General features: G+C 37.4%; 1 protein-coding gene across 3 annotated transcripts in view; it reads left to right on the top strand.

Annotated features, from left to right (window-relative positions):
• Positions 1-11,300, top strand: part of PDE6C (phosphodiesterase 6C) — an 80,395-nt gene extending 69,095 nt beyond the window's left edge. For 2 of the 3 annotated variants that reach the window (XM_027839848.1, XM_027839850.1), the window contains one exon: positions 10,746-11,300. In XM_027839848.1, coding sequence (XP_027695649.1) covers positions 10,746-10,807 — 62 coding nt within the window. In that variant the 3' untranslated portion in view covers positions 10,808-11,300. Of the gene's footprint in view, positions 1-9,933; positions 9,986-10,745 lie in introns of all 3 variants that reach the window. The other variant, XM_027839849.1, reaches the window with a different exon arrangement.
• The last annotated feature ends 3,724 nt before the right edge of the window (positions 11,301-15,024 follow it).

Below are 15,024 nucleotides of genomic sequence, written 5' to 3' on the forward strand. Positions count from 1 at the left end.
CTTTCTTTCTTTCTTTCTTTCTTTCTTTCTTTCTTTCTTTCTTTCTTTTTCTTTCTTTTTACTTCCAAACCTTTCCATCCCTCTTCAAACCTCCTATGACTGCCCGTACCTCTAGTCTCCCAGCTGAGAGACTCATATTTTACAGAAATATGATGCCTCGTATTTTACGGGAGAAATTGAGGATATTTGCTGTGAACTCCCTCTTCTCCCCTCTTCCTCATCTCCTATCATTCAGATACCTTCCGCCACTCTCTCCTCCTTCACTCTTGTCTCACACAATGAAATGGCCTTACTCCTTTTTTGTTGTTTGTTAAGTCATTTTTCAGTCGTGTCTGACTCTTTGTGACCTCATGTGAGGTTTTCTAGATACTAGACCGTTTGCCATTTGGTTCTTCAGCTCATTTTACAGATGAGAAAACTGAGACAAACAGGGCTAAGTGACTTGCCCAGGTTCACACAACTAGTAAGTGACCTAGGCCAGATTTGAACTCAGTGAGATGTCTTCCTGATTCCAAGCCAAGCACTTGGCTCTATCCACTGAGCCACCTAGCTGCCAAAGCTAATAACCCCTACTTGTTCAAACGATCCTATTTTATCCCTTCTCCTCCAAGAGCTATCTCCATCTCTCTGTCATCCCTACTCTTTCACTTCTTTTCTTTCCTTTTTTGGCAAGGCAATTGAGGTTAAGTGACTTGCCCAGGGTCACACAGCTAGTCAGTGTCAAGTATCTGGTCTGAGTACAGATTTGAACTCAGGTCCTTCTGACTCTAGGGCCGGTGCTCTATCCATTGCACCACCTAGCTGCCCCGTTTCACTTATTTTCAATCTCTTTTTCTCATTTCCTATTGCCTACAAATATGCCCACATCTCCCTTATCCTGAAAAAAAACCTCACTTGACCCTTTGATCCCCACTCTTCTCCTATATCTCTTTTGTCCTTTGTAGTTAAATTCCTCAAAAAGGCCATCTACAATAGGTAGCCATTTTCTCTCCCTTCACTCTCTTCTTAACCCCTCACAATCTATCTTCAGACCTTATCATTCAACTGACGCTGTTCTCTCCAAAGTTACCATGATCTCTTAATTGTCAAACCCAATGGCTTTTTCTCAATCCTTATTCTCCTTAAACTCTTTTGCAGCTTTTGACACCATTTGATCACCTTTGTCTTCTTGGTACTCTTCTCTCTAAGATTTTGGGATATCACTCTCTTCTGGTTTTCCTCCTACCTGTCTGATCTCTCCTTTGCTGAATTCTCCTCTAGATCACACCACAGTAATTCCTCCGGATTCTGTCCTAGAGCCTCTTCTCTCTTCCCTCTACACTATGTCACTTGGTGACCTCATCAGCTCCCACGGATTTAATTACCATCTCTAGGCTCTATTTGTATCTTAAATCTACCTATCCTGCCCTGACCTCTCTATTGTCCTCCAGTTTTGGATCTCTAAGTGCCTTTCAGACTTCTTGAACTGGATGCCCAATAGTTATATCAAATTCAACATGTTCAAAACTGAACTCATTATCGTTTCTTCCAAACCTTTTCCCCCTCTTGACTTCCCTATTACCAACGCTCACAAATTAGGTGTCATCTTCAACCTCTCATTATCTCTCACCCCCCACCCCCACCATATCCAATCTGTTGCCAAGGCCTGTCAATTTCACCTTTGCAACACCTCTCGAATATGCCACCTTCTCTCCTCTGATTGTGCCACCACCCTGGTGGAGACCTCATCACCTCACAGCTAGATTACTGCAATTGCCTGCCAATGGGTCTGCCAGCCCCGTCTCTCCCCACTCCAATTCCTCTTCTATTCAGCCATCAAAGTGATTTTCCTAAAACACAGATCCAACCCTGTCATCTTCCCTCCTCCTCCCACTCAATATATCCCAATGGTTCCCTATAGCCTCTAGGATTAAATATAAAATCCTCAGTTGGGCATTCAAAGCCCTTTGTAACCTACCTCCATCTCACCTTTCCAGTCTTTTTATACCTTACATACCTCCATGTTCCCTGTGATCCTGTGACACTGGCTATCTTTTTGTTCTACAAACAAGACTCCAATTCTCAGCTGGAGGTATTTTCTTTGGCTAATCCCCATTCCTGGAATGCTCTCCCTTCTCATCTTCACCTACTGACTTCCCTGGTTTCTTTAAGTCTCAAACTAAAATCCCATCTTCTACAGGAAGCCTTTCCCAACCTCTCTTAATTCTAGTGCCTTCTCTTTTAATCATTTCCTCCTTATCCCATATATAGCTTATTGGTACAAATTTGTTTGCTTATTGTCTCCACCATTAGATTATGAGCTCCTTGAGGGCAGGGAATGTCTTTCATTTCTTTTTATATCTTCAGCAGTTAGTACATGCCTGGCACCTAGTAGGTATGCATATTGACTGACTGATTATTGACTGGAGAGAAAATAAACATTTGTTCATTGAAAAAAAATTAATTAAAAGTCATATTCTGTTTTAATAACAAGTTAAGACAATAAAACTTTAGGGTTATTATTTATATGCTTGGCACTGTACAGAATATAGCTATACATCATTGTTAAAAACCAAATATGGCTAATGTTTAACAGGTAAACATTGACACATTCATTAATTGGAGTTATGCATATAATCCATTGATGGATAAAGATTTGTTAGTTTAAATAAAGATCTTATGCTTCATTTACAAGTATCACTAATTTAAAATATTGAAGGAACCTACAGAAAATACAAAATAGGTAGAAGGTTAACTGGTAGAATTCGAAGGTTATGATTTACTGCCTTGCAATACTGATCCCGGTGAAGGCTAGAGAGCTTATGCCAAGCTAATGATTAGAGTTGAAAACAGAAAGGTAAATAGACTATTAAGTAGTAAATATACTCTTTATTTTTTCCTGCTAGACATTAGCCCAATGGTGTCCAAATAGGATTTTGATGTGTCCCGACCTTAGGGCAACCAGGTCATCATGTTCCCTACGTGATCATTATGTTAGGTGCTGACGTGATGAGGGCAGTGAGAAGGTAGGATGATGTTGATGATTGCACTAAGTTTAACTACTTTCAAAATAAACACATTAGTGTTGTAAGAGTAATTTTTGGTTTCTTAGAAAAGAATTTAGAATGCCTTTTCAACTTATATGAGCTGCAAAATAAAGAGATATCTAGCTTCCTGGCAGTGAAGGGGATACTTGTTCAGAGCTTAGCTGAAATGGTGGGTATTGTACACAAATCTAATGTGCCAAGGCACTTAGGAGCCTCTGATAAATTTCTAAGATGTTAATTTGCTTACTTCTAAGGAATTTCAGTTTAATACGAGCAATATTACCTTCCTTTTCCTTTCCTAAGAGTCCAGATCACCAAAATCTCAACTGGGACTTTACTACAGCAAGGCAATCCTTTTATATCTCACTAATGAAATCTCTATCTCACTGATCATGTACCTTTTCCAAACCTTTTCATTTCTCCTCAAACTTTCCATCCCTCCCCTACCCCACACCTTCTCACCTGAGAACCTTGCCTCTTATTTCACTGAAAAAATGGAGGCCATTCATCAAGGGCTCCCTTTTGTCCCCTTCTCTTCACCTCATGTCATATAGATGCCTTCTACTACTACCACCTCCTTCACTTCAATCTCATGAGAAGGGGTGGCCCTTCTCATTGCCAAAGCAAATCCCTCTTCATGCACATCCCATCTTTTCCTCCAGTAAACTGTTCCCTCTATCATTCCCTACTCTCCTACTAATTTTAAATCCCTCCCAATATACTGGCTGCTTCCCTAGTGTCTATGATCTCAAAAAATTCTAACTTTATCATCAATCCCCACTGGCTATCATCCTATATATCACTGACTAAACTCTTTGAGAAAGCCATCTACAAAGAGGAGAAAGGATTAATAATAACAATAATAGCTAACATTTATATAGCACTTACTATGTACCACACTATACTAAGCACTTTACAAGTATTATCTCACTTGATCCTCATGACGATCTTGGGAGGTAGCTGCTATATTATCCCCATTTTTTTTACAGTTGAGGAAATTGAGGCAAAGTTTAAGTGACTCACCCAAGGCCACATAGTAAGTGTCTGAGGTCAGAGTTGAATACAGGTCTTCCTGACTCCAGGCCCAGCCCTGTATCCACTGTACCACCTAGCTGCCTAAGGGGATGAAAGCTTTTGGGGAAGGTCACACCAAAATGTGAATGGATGAATTAATATTGAAGAGAAAGAGTTAAGACCAGGGGATCAGTTTTCATATAGGGATGCAGTGGAGCATACCATAAGTGTAAGTAGGAAAGAAAGCCCAGGAGATCGAGGCAAGAAACAATGAAAGGGTAGGTTGGATCTAGAAAGGCAAGCAGAGCTCAAGGTCTGGGAAAGTAGATAAAGTCACAAATGAACAGGGGATAGGTCACAGAAGCACAGGATCTGAGCCTCGGAGAGAACCTCAGAGGCTCCACAGCCCCAACCATAACTGAAGATCAATTCCCCTCTGCAATCATAAGCAGGTAGTAAGCAGGGGGCAGGCGGGCCAGAATTCCCAGCCCACAGTACCAGGATTTTTGTTATTATTCAGTCGTTCCAGTCGTGTCTGACTCTTCATGACCCCGTTTGGGGTTTTCTGGGCAAAGATACTGGAGGGGTTTGCCATTTCCTTCTCCAGCTCATTTTACAGATGAGGAAACTGAGGCAAACAGAGTCAAGTGACTTGTCAGGTTCACAGAGCTCATAAGTATCTGAGACTGTATTCGAACCCATGAAGATGAATCTTCCTCATTCTAAGCCTGAAGCTCTATCTACTCTGCCACCTAGCTGCCCCATGGTTCTGGGATACTTGGCCATTTCAAGATTTCCCTTTCCCCTTCCTCCAAGGGAATGGTAGTGCTGGTTCCAGGGTGTGCCAACATGCCTGGCTCATGATTGATGCACCTCTGTCAACAACATACTTAACATTAAAGTGATCATCAGGGTTTTACAGTGAGAAGGAATCCAGCCTCCAACTGTTAAAATTTCATCCTTAAATTGCACGGCAGTGTAGTGAAGAGTTTACTGGACTGGGAGTCAGAAAGACCTGGGCTCACATACTATCTCAGATATTTATTAGCTGTGTGTCCCTGGGAAAGTTGCTTCAACTCTCTGGGCTTCCGTTTCCTTCATTTCCTTAAAATAATAGGGTTGGAATTGATGGTCTCCCGGGTCCCTTCCAGTTTTCTCAATCTGTGATCCTGAGAGGAAGCCTAAATTTGCCCCGCTGCGACTTCTTTCCAGCTCTCTAATTCTACCTTCTGGGGCCAAGTAGGACAGTGACATCGTCCCGAGAAGATCGATACTAACAAATGAAGCTTCGGCCTTTGATTCTGAGCCAAAGACTGTTTGCTTGAGCTGCGTCCATTTTCACGGTCCCAGTCCAGCGTGCATAAATTTGAGGGGGAGCATTGAGTAGCTAGAGAATCAAGCTGACACATACGGGCTCTGGGACTTTGCAAGTCCATTAAACTCTCAGGCAACTCTTCAAGACTAGAAGTCACAAAACAGGTGGCTATCTGCATTGGAAGAGAGTTTGCTCCCTCGAGAGTTTCAATCATAATAATAGCTTACATTTACATAGCATTTACTATGTGCCAGGTACTATACTAGGTGCTTTACAATTATTATCTCATTTGATCGTCACAATAACACTGAGAGGTAAGTGCTATTATCATCCCTATTTTTACAGGTGAGGAAACTGAAGCAAACAGAGGTTAAGTGACTTGCTCAGGGTCACACAGGTTGGATGTGAACTCGGGTCTTCTAGGCACCAGGCCTGGTGCTCTATCCACTGTGCCAGTTACCTGCCTAAATACCAGTGAAATCACAAGTCCAGTCCAAAGCAAAAATGTTAAATCCCCAAACATTAACTGTCAATAAAATGTGCACATTTTGAAAATCATGCATGAAATTATAAATTCCAAACTATTTACTAAATGGAACTAAATGGAAAGAATATATGTATATGTGTACACACATATATATTATATATGTATACACACACACACCTTAAAATAAACTTATATACTTTTTTCTTCCTCTTCTTTTGCCTACTTATCAGGTTTTATTGCTATTTTTTATATAGTGGCAGTCAATGGGTGTCATTTTTCTGATTTTGCTTTGTTCTGCAGCATTTCTCATGTCTTTCCGTATTTCTTTGTATTCTTCACATCAAAGTTCTTCATACTCTGGCCCCTTCCAACTTTCCATACTCCTGACCTCTTACTTCCCTCCACGTACTCTCTAGTCTAGCTACGCCAGCCTATTTGAACATCTTCCAACACAATCTTTATCTCCTCTCAATCCATGCTTTTGCGCTGGGTGTCCTCCATGCCTGAAATGCTGTGCCTTCTCTCTTCCTCGTTAGACTCTCTGGCTTCCTTCAAGACTCAGCTCAAATCCAGTCTTCTTCAGGACACCATTCCTTGCCCTGCCCAGGGGCTGACTCTCTAATATTGCCTTCATTTACTCAGCATGTATCTTTGTATGTACCTAGAGATTTACGTCTTGTCTCCCTCACTAGAACGTCTGCTGCTTGAGAACAGTGATTGTTGGGATGTGTGGGGCGGGTTGCCTTTCCTTATCTCCAGTAGCAAGGGTACATTAAATGTTTGTTGACCCGACTTCATATTTGTCACTTCTTTGGTGCAATAATAATTCTATTACTCTGATTCAGCAAAATTCATTTAGCTATTCCCCAATTGTTGGACACAGAAGTTACTTCCAGTTTTCTGCCACTACAAATAAAGATGCTGAATATTTTTGTACAAATAAGTCTTTTTTTCCCCCCTTTCAACAACAATCTTAGTATATTGCCCTAGTATTCAGATCATTGGATACAAATCATTGGTTTTTGCTATTCTTATTACACTGTCTGGTTGCTTTCCAAAGTGACTACAACAAATCAGCTTCACCAACAATGTAACAGCATTTCTGTTCCCTCTTACCCTGACCCAATTTTACCCATATTTAATTTTATTATTTTAAGTCATCTTTGCCAAATGGACCAACTTGCATTTCTCTTAGTATTCGAGAGTGTGAGAAGTTTTTAGGTGGAATTGGTGTTTCTTCCTTCAAAAATTACTATATATATCCTCTTGGGGATAGGTATTAGGCTTGTAAGTTCTTGAAAGTTCCTTGTAGATTCTGAATGTCAGATTATTATCAGATACATTTATTGTAAAGATTCTCTCCAATATCTTTTTTTTTTTAGTTTAGACACACTGCTTTTGTTATACAAAAATAACTCTTTGTTTTTATATTCTAATACATATATTTTTGTCTCCAATAATTTCTTCCATTCATTTAATAGATAATTTGGTAATTTCTTAGTTTTAGCTCAGTAATTCCCAGCCTGGGTTTATAACATTCCAGATTTATTTCAGTTATTTTTATTTTTAAAAATTCACCCATTTATTTTAGAATCTCGATTCTGTTGGCAGTAGACTCTGATAATTTTCTTAATTTCTTTTTTCTTTGATAGTGTAGTTTCAAAATTTATCAATGACATACCTGCCTGAAATAAATCTGGAGTTCCTCCTTGGTGTCCTGTCAATTCTAGTGTTTGTTTTATTTTTAATATTTTCAGGAAGTTTTCTTGTACAATTTCCTAAACTACATTGGTCAAATTATTTTACTTCTTCTTTCTAGAAATTCAACAACCCTGAGCTTCCCATTGCTTAATCTACCTCCATATTTATCACTTATTTCTGCATTATTTACCCATCTTTTGCCAGTCATTTTCTGGCTTGCTTCTCTTTCAAATGTGTCTTCTACCAATCTGTCTTCCAGCATATTTTTTTCACTGTTTCTACTGAGGATTTTCTATTTTTAGTGTTGTTTTCTAAGTTCCTAAGGTTCATCACTGAAGATTCCTGAGATTTCTTAGCTGCACCTAGTTCCTCTCCTTTTCTTCCTCAACTTTTGACTGTCTTTCATTCCTTTCATTCCCTTCCTTATTGTGTATACCATCCAATTTGTTGCATCCTGAGGAATCTCTTGTTTTATTTCTAATGCTATTTTCAGTATATCTTTCTTGTGGTGTTTTCACCCAACTTTTTTTCTTCCATTATATTTTCTGATTATTTTGGACTGTCCTTAAGTTGAGCGCTTCTACTGCTATTTTTGAGGGGAATGAAGTGTGTTCTTTCCTGTGACAGTCTAACATCTTTTTCCAGTTCTGTTTCTAATGATTCTTCACAGACTATGTCTGTTGCATTCTTCTTGTTTTCATTCCCACTGCTACCTCTGCAGTTCAAACTTTTGTATCTTAGGCCTGGACTATTTCAATAGCTTAACTGGTTTCCCCACATCCAGTTTCTCTTCTAGTCAATCCATCTGCTCCCAGATTAATTTTCCTAAAAATCCACTGATCACATCAATCCCCTTATTAAAAACATTTAATGACTCTAAGTCCACCAATTTTCACTCCTATTTTCTTAAATAAATGAACCCCTTACACAAAACTGGCCTACTTACCATTCTTTAAATATTTTTTTCTTTCCATGACCAACCATGTTGTTGTTTTATAAACAAAACAAATATTTTAGTTTAAAAAGTTATCTTCATATGGTAATTGCATCAACAGAACTAGCTAATCATATTTATTACTTTTTTTGATTCTGTGCCTTTGTTCATGCTGCTACACACACACACACACACACACACACACACACACATACACACACACACCCTAGACATACACAGACACTCTTTCTCTACTCCTTTTTTAAATAAACATCCTATCTCTCCTTCAAGGACAAGCTCAAATATCCCACTGTGCCCCATGAACCCTTTCCTGATTACTATAGCCAGAAATTATTTTCCTCTTCCTCTAAAATTCCTGTAGTACTCAAATGGTGCTTACCAGACATTGTACAGATTTTTGCATCTTAACTTTCCAACTAAATTACAAGATATGGAAGACAGAGACTATATTTTATGTTTAGGTTTTTATATCTCCCATAGCATTTAACTCAATGCCCTGCATAATTAGGTATTTAATGTAAATAAATGATTAGAATAAGTAAGAGTTTGAATCCACAGAGATCCATTGAGACAGCTAGGTGGTGTAGTGGATACCTAACCAATAGGCCTAGAATCAGGAAGATCTGAGTTCAAATTTGGCCTCAAATGCTTACTAGTTATGTGACCCTGGGCAAGTCACTTAACCAGTTTGTCTCAGTTTCCTCAACTGTAAGACAAGGATAATAAAAGGACCTACCTCCCAGGGTAGTTGTTAAGATCAAATGAGATATTTGTAAAGAGCTTAGTACAGTTCCTGGCACACAGTAGGTACTTAATAAGTACTTGTTCCCCTTACCATTGATTATGGGATAACAAGAATCAGGCTTCTTATGTTACTTAGCTATCCTACCACATGTCCTATACCGTTTTATTGCACATGAATAAGTTGTCTGTTTTAAAGGAAAACACAACCAGTTTTATAATAGCAGCTATGACTGTTAGTAAGATTTTTGGTAATGATACTTCTGTATGTTTTAACACTTCTCAAATCTCACTACAAAAACACACACACACACAATGCTACTGAATAGCAAAGACATTTAAAAAATTTAGACAATTTTTGGAAAATTTCACAATGGCCCTTGCAGTAACTCAAGGTACTCAGTGATGTTACAAGGCCAAAATTGAAAACCACTGAGCAAATGAGACCTAATTTTTTAATTAATATTTATTTTTTAAAATATTTAAAACACATAATAAGTAGTTCATGGAAATGAATGGTAATATCCACTTAGCTTTGATTATCTTGGTCTACTTTTCTGCTGAACTGCTTCAGTGGAAAGTTCAACATACATGTAAAAGCTAAATTAAAATTTACCAGTTTCATTCAGTATATGAAATATAGCCAAATGTTTCCCAAAGTAGGACACTGATTATGTGACATGTTTTAATACAGGTGGAAAGGGTCGAAAATAACCTATTAATATGGTGATCCACAGCTTTCAAATGTAAGTTTTAATTCTGATATTGCTATGTTAATGTAAGTGCAGCTGACATTATCAGTTTCCACTGAAAAAGACATAAGACCAATAAAATCAAATCTGTGGACTCATTCTGGAAATGCTAACACTTAGAAAAAGTACATTTACTAAACTTTTAAATGGGGCATAGTGCTTTATTAGTAATAAGCAGTCTAATTTCTTAGAAAGTGAATTCTTTTATTCTCTAGTCAATAAGCAGGTCACATACTTTTTTACCAAGTATTTAATTTTTTTTAAATCAACTGTCTTAAGTTTTCTTGATTCACTTTTGTCTTTTGGGAGTGATGCCTCTGTATCTTTTAATTCTCTACTCAAGTTTCACCACACACATAGACACACAGACACACAAAGTGCTCCTGAATAATTATTTTTAAAATATTTATTTTAATCATACTTCTTTGAAATGCCAAATCAAGCATTTTACCTGTTATACTCTTCCAGTATGGATGGTTCAGTGTGTGTTTGTCTTTTGAAAAATGAAAATGTCAATGAAGACGTCATCCTTTAATGGGAGTCGTCTATCCAATTAATCCATTTTTAAAAAATGTACAACTAGTGAATCTTAATTCAACTTGGTCAAATTTGAATGTTCAAATACCGTGGTTCCTCAAAATTAAATTACTAATTTGGGCATTAAAGTTAATTCTTAGAAAGCAAAAACTAAAAGGTTATAGGCATTTAAAAGATGTATGTAAACTAACTTATCTTAATATTTTTGCTCTGCTAGCTGAAGAAGATTTAGGAAGTACTGGTGATGACAAAAAATCCAAAACGTGTCAAATATTGTAATGTAATCCAATTGGACTAAGTCACAAAGATTTTCTGCTGATGGAGAAAAACTGAAAATGACTAAAGAGTTTCCATGGATCTTAACTAAGTACTGAACAATAAAACAAAAGAACCATCAAAAACAGCAAAAGTACAAAGTACAAAGAATGGGTATGACCTTTGGATCTAAAATCTTAAAATTAAATCATGCATAATCTATGCACTATCCACAAAACCTTAAATAAACTACTCGTTAGAAATCAGTTTCCTTTTAATACCTGAAGTCAGCTTTCAGAGTCAAAATCCTTCAAGTCAACAAAAGTTTGGACACAAGAAACAAGGAATACAAGATGAAGAGAGCTACTCTTCAAGATTTCCTCCATCTGCAATAAACATCATCCTTTCTTTCTCCATATCTCATTAGATATTTTAATCATCTAGATAATATCACTTGCCAGTAGTTTATAATAAATCATAGCTTTGTGCCAATAAAGGCTCAAAACATCTTTCCTATTGCTTGAACCTTTGTGACAATATTTCATTAAGTTAAAAAAAGCTCATGTCCTCACAAAAAAATTATCACCTCTTCAGTTTCATACACAGACATACACATGTGCATTTATGTAAAATTTTTAACATTTCTGGAATTATTTGTCAGACATGTAAAAAGTATTATTTTGACAAATAAAACTGGGGAAAACATTGCTTTGAACATATGGTAAATTTCTTGAGTCCACAGTAACTTAAAGCTAAAAATAAGCAGAAATAATCTACTTCAGACTAAAACGGAAAAAAAAGACTTAAGGATGTCAAAAGATTTCTAAATTAGAATAGACTGACGGCAATTCAAGACAACTGGAGGACTTGTTTATTCTTAGAAATGAATGTAAACATATTCTACTCTGCACCAATAGTTTCGTTTTAAGTAGCAAAATAAAGTTTTACTGACAAATTTCCATCTTAACATTCTTTAATAGAGAATCATTAAGGACAAGTATGACTGGATAGGGAAGTAGACCATGTATAGAGCAGGAAATAGACTCAGTTCACTGACATTCATAAAATATTAAAAGAAGGCCTTATTCAAACTGGGTAGATTCTCTGTGTAGAATTCATTGGAAGACCTGGATAAAAAATGCACAGTATGAAAAGAGATGGCAAAATCTACTAGACGTAGTCATACCAATGAGACCATGGCTCCCTTAAAATACTAGAGTACAAGTAATTAATACCCTAAAATTGGTTTTTCCTCTATTCAATGGTACATCAATGGAATAAATAAAATCTAAAGTAACAAGTCTGATTTTTAAAAAATATGCAAACACTGAATGTATATGTCTAAAAGATTATTTTCCTGCAAAGCATTCCTTTGGAAGGTTTAACACTATTCAAAGCATTTTTGGAAATGCCTTCAGGGCCAATTAATAGACCACATAAAATCAATCTCATTTGGGGTAGCTAGGTGGCACAGCGGATAGAGCACCAGCCCTAGAGTCAGGAGGACCTGGGTTCAAATCCAGCCTCAGACACATAACACTCAACCCCATTGCCTAGCCAAAAAAAAAAAAAAAAAATCAATCTCATTTATAATCATACCGCACTTTGATCCAATTTGATGTTGACTAGATTGATCCACCACTTTATTCACGGTGGTTTCCAGAAGTCAAATAACAGACTTCTATCTTGAGCTGGATGAGACTTTAAAAGTCATCTAATCCAACTCCTTCATTTTATAAATAGAGGAGTAGAAAGGGGGTAAAGTGTCAAGCTCAAACCGCTAATAAGTTACAGTCAGAAACTGCAATCAGATAGCCTAAGCCTAGCATTTTTTCTATGACACTACCAAAAGTACAAAAGTTCACTACCATTGAGGATATTCAGAAAAATGTGTTGCAGTCTCTGAAGGCAACTCTAAGTCACACCTTATATTACTACTGCCTTCAACAAATATTTTAAATTTCCAATTATGAAATGAAGTATTGAGTTTACAACAATACTATAAAGGTTTCCTGGTCTTATCCTCACCCGGTACGTCAAAGTATTTAGATTTTATGTTTTGTAGCAAAAAATGGCAACAGATTAATTCCAAAGTCCCCATACCACTGATACTGTCTTCTAGCAACTGGATTACACTCTAGTAAAAAGTTTGTGTTATAACAAAGAATTAACTTTTAAATCCATTACCTTATTTTAAAGAGGCCTCTTTAAGTAGATTTTCTCTATTATTTAAACATAACAAATATTTCCTTGCTCAATCAACTACGTATGCGTAATTCTCTATTTCATTAAATATCCATTTTTTCCCCTGTAGGGCTATATTCAATTTTTTTTTCTTGGTAATAGATCTATATCCTTTGCTTTCTAGAATGTCATATTCTAAGTTCTCTGATCCTTTATAATTGTGGTTGCTAAATCATACATAATTCTGACTATGGCTCCTTGGTTCTTGAATTTCTTTCGCTGCTTGAAGCATTTTTTCCTTTGACCTGGAAGCTCTGGATTTTGGCTCTGATGTTCCATAGAGTTTTCATTTAGGGTTATCTTTCAGGAAGTAACCTGTGGTTTCTACTTTGCTCTTTTATTCTAAGAAATTTGAATAGGGTTTTTTTTTTTTAAAACATTTCTTGAAATAGGATGTGTAGGCTCAGTTTTTGGTCATGGCTTTCAAGTAATCCAACGATTCATAAGATTTTCTCCTTGATCTGTTTCCAGGTCAGTTGTTTTAGCTATGTGACACATTACATTTACTTTGTTTTTTGCGGCCTCTTGACTTTGTTTTAATATTTCTTGTCTAATGTAGTCTTGGCTTTCTATTTGGTATACTCTAATTTTCAGGGCATTTGTTGTTTGGACAAGGTTTTTGTACCCCTTGTGCCAAGTTATTAATTTTCTTTCCAATTCTTTCTTCCATAGCTCTAATTTTTTCCTAATTGTTTCCTCAAGAGTTCCCATTTCACTTATACAAACTTCTAAAAACTCTTGCTGACATTTCTTCCAAGAATTCTAGTTAAGTTTGTGCCCAAGCTATGTTTTTTTGAGGCTTTGGTTGTAGATGTTTTGGAGTTGTTCTTTTCTGCATTTGGGTCTTGAGCATTCCTGCCACCATAACTTTATGTGGGATTCTCTCTCTCTTTTTTTTTTGACCTATTCTTCCAGCTTACTTCCTCACTTTAGATTGAATGTTAAGGCTGGGCTCTACAGCCCTTATGGAAAGTAGGTCTGGTCTGGTCTTTCTGCTGTTTTTTTTTTTGGGGGGGGGCAGGGAGGTATTGTGTTATTTCAGGATCTCAGCAACAGGCTAGGGATCTGCAAGCTTTCAATGTTCTCAAAGTGGTCTGATCCAGGACAAAAAGTCTGCTGCCTCCCTGGTCTGAGCTCTGCAAATTCCTGAGTGAGAACAGAATGATAGTAGACTCAGGTCCTATTAGCTAGCCAGAAATTCTGCTGGTTCAGAGTGACAGAACTGCAGGCTGGGATTGATCTGGGATTCTTGTCCTGATTATACTTCTGAAGGCTGGGTTAGATGCTGGACTGAGATCCTACTATACTCCTGTGGTCTGAGCCAGACCGCTGCTGTTCCCTTCTAGACATTCTCCTTTCTCAGTGTACCGCCCAGGGGCCTGTCTACTAAAGAATGCCTCTTTGGAGCAGGTGCTCTTCCTGTCTGCCCTGGATCTATGACCCGGAACTGGGTTGTGGGTGACAAATCTGTCAGCTGGCACCTGTCCCCATCGTAGTGCCCTGATGTGGGTATGGGGGCACAGTGATTTGGGTCTACCACTTCCTCTTGCCCTGGTACACGGCTTCTCTCTGGGCTCTATAGTGTTCCATGCATGATGTGATCTTGGACTGACCCATCCACAGTATCCATAGACCTGTCTTTCTTCCTATGCCAAGGACTGAGCTGGAATTTTGGAATTTTCCTCTCCGGATTCAATTTGGTGCATTTTCTAGATCTGTTTGGAGTAGTTTCGTGGATGGGAGCTCAGCTGCTTTGCTTCCTCCTGCTGTGCCACTTTGGCTCCACCTCCTTGTCCAATTAACATTAAATTTGTTTCCAAACCTAAAGATTTTTCATTCAAAATCTATACCTATGACACTATAATTTATTAAAGTCATCTTTTCCCTTATGATTTTTAATTAGTTACTCTCTTTTTAAGTACTAAAGATATAAAGAATGAAAGTATCTTATTAAAATACTTTATTGTATATTCAACTATTTATATCTCATTCCTATT

This window comes from Vombatus ursinus, unplaced genomic scaffold (genome assembly GCF_900497805.2).
Source record: "Vombatus ursinus unplaced genomic scaffold, bare-nosed wombat genome assembly UNPS02014833.1, whole genome shotgun sequence".
Taxonomy (NCBI): Eukaryota; Metazoa; Chordata; class Mammalia; order Diprotodontia; family Vombatidae; genus Vombatus; species Vombatus ursinus.